Source organism: Rhincodon typus, chromosome 7, assembly GCF_021869965.1.
Source record: "Rhincodon typus isolate 14 chromosome 7, sRhiTyp1.1, whole genome shotgun sequence".
NCBI classification, from domain to species: domain Eukaryota; kingdom Metazoa; phylum Chordata; class Chondrichthyes; order Orectolobiformes; family Rhincodontidae; genus Rhincodon; species Rhincodon typus.
The window spans coordinates 87,345,036-87,351,035 of NC_063338.1; the positions used below are offsets into that span (position 1 = coordinate 87,345,036).

General features: G+C 41.0%; 1 protein-coding gene across 1 annotated transcript in view; it reads left to right on the forward strand.

Annotated features, from left to right (window-relative positions):
• LOC109930579 (contactin-associated protein-like 5) overlaps positions 1-6,000 on the forward strand; it is a 1,093,911-nt gene that overhangs the window by 1,019,194 nt on the left and 68,717 nt on the right. Inside the window, exon 20 of the mRNA XM_048598831.1 lies at positions 1,046-1,179. Coding sequence (XP_048454788.1) covers positions 1,046-1,179 — 134 coding nt within the window. The remainder of the gene's footprint in view (positions 1-1,045; positions 1,180-6,000) is intronic.

The window sequence follows — 6,000 nt, forward strand, 5'->3', positions numbered from 1 at the left end:
AAAATATTTCAGTTCAGTTCCATTTTTTATAACTTCTTTGTCTTTGAATGTGGCAGCTATGTTCCAGTGGTTGCACTTCTTTTCCTTTGCTCATCTTAATTTTTACTTGTTTTACTTTTACAGGTGTCTCAAAGGTATCTTTTTGAGTTTGGCTCATTTTCATCTGTCCCATTTCTCCTTTCTGAGTGCTGACTGTCCCAGGGCCACAATCTATTGAATAGTTTCTCCTCTCTGATTTACTTCCCCTTGTTTTCCCCAGACACTGTTATACAACTCCTTGGGCATTAGCTGTCCTCTAGTTACTCAACCAAGGGCATTTCTCATCTATGCAGACCTTTCAATTATGCAAGCATCATAGCCAGATTTGGTCCTCATGTGATCACACTTGTACAAACTCATGTCAACTTAATGCGTAACATACACCAATGCAGCACACACCAAACTAATAAAAAAAAACACATGCAGACAGAGAAAATGCCAAAATGACACACTAAAGTAACAGAAAAACATATGGCAGCATAGCATATGTCAAAATAACATAAAATGTGCAAGCAGACAGCTCAACACACAAACATAGCACAACATATACATACCAACACAACATCACAAACACAAAATGTTGACACTTTTTCTCTGCACAGATGATGCCAGACCTGCTGAGGGTTTTTCAATGTTCTTGTTTTGCACAATGCATCACATGCCCAGCACACACACAAATACATGTCAACAAAGCAACACACACACAACAAACAATGTTCAGATGCCCAGCATGCAGAATGTATGAGTGCACAATACAACAGGCACACAGCACAACATACATACATGAGGACACAACAAAAACACAACACACAGCCACATCCACACACAATGCACACACAACCTATCCCGACACACTGAATCTATGACCTTTCTTGTAACCCTGCCTGGGAACACACTGAGAATCATCTGAAGCTGTGCAACCTATTTCTGCACCCATTGATTTGTCAAATGGTCAATCAGGCAAGACAGCACAAAAATGAATAAGAAGTATTTTCTTTTCTTTCAGGAAACCTTCAAGTCAGGTACAGACTTGACAAGGATAAAGATCCTGATATCTTTAGCCTCGACAATGGAAACCTAGCAGATGGACATCTCCACACTGTCAAAATCGACCGAGAAGGACCAAGGGTCCATGTTGAGGTAACAAGTCATGGAATAAAATAATCTATTTTTGACTAGGGAGTTTGTATTATTGGAAACAATGATTAAAATCATTGGGTAAATAAACCCTGAGCCCCTCGTGTCAACTAGCATCAATTTCAATTGTACAAGGAGAAAGTTGTCCATGTGGAGCATCGTTATTTTAATAAGTATAAAACTTTGTGGATATATTATCCATGATTTATTTATCAGTAACAAGCTATGGTTACTACATATACATTAATTACATCAACTGAAATTTGATCAGCACTTTCTAACTAAGAAACATAATTATGAGGTCCTATTGAGAAGAGCATGTTATTGTTATTGTTTGTGTAATTATGCAGCTATTTAAGTCAATGCACCATGGCTAAACAAGGAAAAAAAGACACGAGGATGTGACTAGTGGCATTTTTTTGATGTTGTAAGCTCACTGCTGGGAAAATAATAGCAAGTTTTAATGTGCCTTCCATTATTAGTGTATAATAGAACTTGTCAGTCTTTGGCAATGAGGAAATAAGCCATAAGTAACGAATCACTTTAAATTGCTGAACAATTTGTGTTGCTGGGCCGTTAGGCTCTCAATGAAGGAACTTAGCCTTGACCTCCTAATGAGCTTCAAGAAATTGCTGGATTTACAAATCCAGGTGAGACACACTGCAAACATTTAAGGCCTGTGCTTCATCTTGTTTCATCATATTTCATCCTCAATTGTTTTCATCATTTGTGGTCCTGATATAAAATTACACACTTTGAAGAGGTCAACACTGAGGAGACTCAATCCTTCAGGAGTAAATAGTTCCAAGATTCTTATTAGATTTTATGTTTTTAGATTTTAGATTTAAGTAAGTGACATGGTGGTTCAGTGGTTAGCACTGTTAGCTCACCCACCCAGGGACTTGGGTTCGATTACAGTCTTGGGTGTATGGAGCTTGTGTATTCTCCCTGTGTCTGCGTGGGTTTCCTTCCATAGTCCAAGGATGTACAGGTTAAGTGGATTGGTCATGGGAAATGCAGTAATGGGGATTGGGTCTGTGTGGGGTGCTCTTTGGAGGGTCAATATGGACTCAATGGGCCAAATGGCCTTCTTCCATATTGTAGGGATTCTTGTCTTCCCTTATTTTTCCCTCTCTCTAATTTAATCTTTCTTTTCCTCCCTTCATTTTGCTTTCCCCAACTATTATTTCTCTAATTCAACAGATTTAATTTACAGTCATTCGTGGTTTCTTCCTCTGTCCTTAAGCTTCTCGTCTCAAGGAGACAGACTGTTGAATCCAATAGTCAAAAGGTTCCAAACCAGTCAGATAAGTGCCATCAGGATCAAATAGGGTTCAGAAGCTACACAGTGGGGCAAACTGACCCCCGAATCTGACCTACCCCAAGGCGGCAAGTGCTAGCTAGAAGCTGGGTTTGATGTGCCGGTAAGGATGGTAAACAAGTTTGTGAAGTAAAGTGAGCAATAGGAGTTTCTCCAGCATTTGAGAAGCAGAAATTTACATTGCAGGGAAGAGAAAGAAGGTGGCGTGTACAGTGTGAATGCGTTAATATTTTGAGGTCTCCTCTTCAATTCTTTCATGTTTAAAATGAAAAAAAAGAGATAGATTTAGCCTCCACGTCATCATTGTGAACCACAGCCTGGGGCCATGTGATTGGGACAAGCCTCTAGGACATTCTGAAGAAGGGTCACTGGACCCAAAACGTTAACTCTGGTTTCTCTCGGCAGATGCTGCCAGACCTGCTGAGCTTTTCCAGCAACTTTTGCTTTTGTTCATGATTTCCAGCATCCGCAATTGTTTTGCTTATTATTTAGCCTCTCAGACTCTCTGGAGCCCTGCTCCCTGCCACCTCCTGGACCTACCTTGGTCTGCCTCCTACAGGCAGATGCTCTTCCTTGATATCTTTTGGAGACTTCCAGATGGAATGGGAAGTTCCAGTTGGTCTCAGTGAACCTTCCAAGGTTCTCACATCCCTTCATTGGCTACCCACCACTTGTGGCTGATCGCTCTGGGTCCATCCCCCCACCATCCTGTCTCTGAGTACATGCCACATGAGGGAGATGGATTCAGAGAATGCACATGCAGGCTGGTAGTGTAAATTCTACACCCGCCCATCTCCGTTCCCACCACAGTCAATCCCTTGTCCACCCCACCTCTCCATGCTGAACTGGCATCTTCAGTAATTAGTGCTCAAAGTCTTGTGACCCACAGAGCGAATGAAAAGCTCAAATTCACAGCGATTACTGTAAGGTGCCGTGCTGTAGTCATTTCTCATACAAACCAATACTAAACGTCTCAAACACCTACTTCATTGAAGAATAAGATGATAGAGCAATAATGGAGGCCATTTGGTCAATCAAGACCGGCTGTTCCTAGATCTGTCAAATTAGTTCCACCTGCCCTGCTAGTTTCCTACAGCCATGTACAGTTTTTTTTTTCTCAAGTAATTTATCCAGTTCCCTTTTGAGCACCATTATTAGATCAGCCTCCAGCATCCTCTTGAACAATGCATTCCAGATCATAACTGTACTTTTACAGTGTTTATTTACCATTCACGTTAATTGTGTGCACTCTTGTTACTGCCATTCTCAGCAGTTTCTCCTAATTTGTTCAAACAAGATCCTTTGTGATTTTGAGCAGTTCTAGCAAATCCTGATGTTATGTTACCCCCTTTAGGGTGCTGTGCCTTGAAGAGGTCAACATACACATGAGCCAAATGCCCAGACATGATCACATGTTTACAGTCTCTGCACTGTAGCACTCAAGGCATTGGCTGTGTCTGCAGGCTACTCTATATTGTTTATATTAGTTCAGCTTTACATAAACTCACAAGAGATCTTCAAGTAAATAGAATTCATGTTCTTGCTTGTATTTAATTCAGATAAGACATGAATACCATTAAACCAGGCAATACATTTATTGTCTATAGGTGTGAGGCTGGAAAAGCACAGCATGCCAGACAGCATTAGAGGAGCAAGAAAGTCAACATTTCAGGATGAAAACCTTCATCAGGGCTTGTCCAGACCCCACCCCACACACCAGGCCTTGTTACCACATAACCTGCCATGACACACCCCCTGTTGTTAGTCACTAACAGCCCCCATTAACAGCTATTCACCCTCCCAGCCTGATCGTTAGCAACTCCTTTGTCTGTCCAACTGTCTTTTTCTCTCTCTTCGGGCTCTATCCTATCGTTGACTCCCTACCCCACCAACTCCCTATTTTCTGCATATAAACTGACGTTTTCCCAGCCACTATCAGTTCTGAGGAAGGGTCACCGGACCCAAAACATTAACTCTGTTTTCTCCTTCAAAGATGCTGCCAGACCTGCTGAGCTTTTCCAGCAACTTTGTTTTTGCTCACGCCTACAGACTCTGGCTTCCAGCATCTGCAATCCTTATTGTCTCCAGTACATTTATTGTAGTGACTTTATCTGAAGAGATGTACAGCATGGAAACTTATCCTTCAGTATCTCTAAATTAATCTAGTCCCTCTAAACACTTCTTATTCATTTACCCATCCAGATGGCTTTTAAATGTTGTCATTTTACCAGCTTCCACCACTTCCTCTGGCAGCTCATTCCATACATGCACCATCCCTGTATGAAAATGTTGCCCCTTCGGGCCTTTAAGACCTTTCCCCTCTCACCTAAAGGCCATGCCTTCTAGTTTTGGACTCCCCTACCCTGAGAAAAAGACCTATTCACCCTATGCATGCCCGTCACGATTTTACAAACTTCTGTAAGGTCACCTCAGCCTCCGATGCTCCAGGGAAAATAGCCCCAGCCTATTCAACCTCTCCCAATAACTCACCCTCCAATCACAGCAACATCCTTGTAAACCTTTTCTGAACTCTTTCAAGTTTCTCAACATCTTTCCTATAGCAGGGAGACCAGAATAGAAAGCAGTATTCCAAAAGCGCCTAACCAATGTCCTGTACAGCCACAACATGACCTCCCAACTCCATACTCAATGTACTGACTTATAAGGGGAAGCATAACAAAACACCTTCTTCACTCCCCTGTCTACCCATGGCTCCACTTTTGAGGTGTTAGCAGTCTGAATGAAATTCAAGTTGCTTATCTGATAGAAATGATGAAATTCTATCTTTTGACTGAGACACTAAACCGAAGCCATCTCTGACCTCTGAGAGAGATGCAACCATAATCTGTGTTTTCTAATTGCATTTTTTATGCAGCTGTTCCTTAATTTTTGTTTCGCTTTTCAACATTAGTAGTTTTCTTTACTTTTAAATTTTTAAATTCGAAAATGGAAAGGAGGGAAGAACCAATGAAAATTTCAATCATCAGGGAAAGTTGAAATGATTTATTGTTGTCACATGTACCCAAATACAGTGAAAAGTTTTGTTTTGCAAGCAGTACAGGCAGATCATAGCATACAAGGACATACAGATCATAGGGTGCTGAAACACAGCAAGACATACAAGGAAATGATACTGAGCAAGTCATTATGCCTGGGGAGGGCTGACAAATGTCTAGGTCCTGAGAGACTTTATCACAGAGTTTTATAAAGAAGTTGCTACTGAAATAGTTTTCTCCAAAATTTGCTGTATTTGGGGAAGGTTCAATTAATTTGAAAAATAGTGAATGTAAGTTCTTTATTCAAAAAAGGAGTGAGGCAGAAAACAGGAAACTATGGACCAGTTAGCTTAACATTTATCAGAGGGAAAATTTTAGAAGGAATTTTTAACACATTGTGGCAGGGTGCTGAGAAAACATCAAGGTGACCAAGCAGAGCTGTGGCTATGTGAAAGGACAATTATGTTTAATCAAGTTATTGGAGTTCTCTGATGAAATAACATGCTG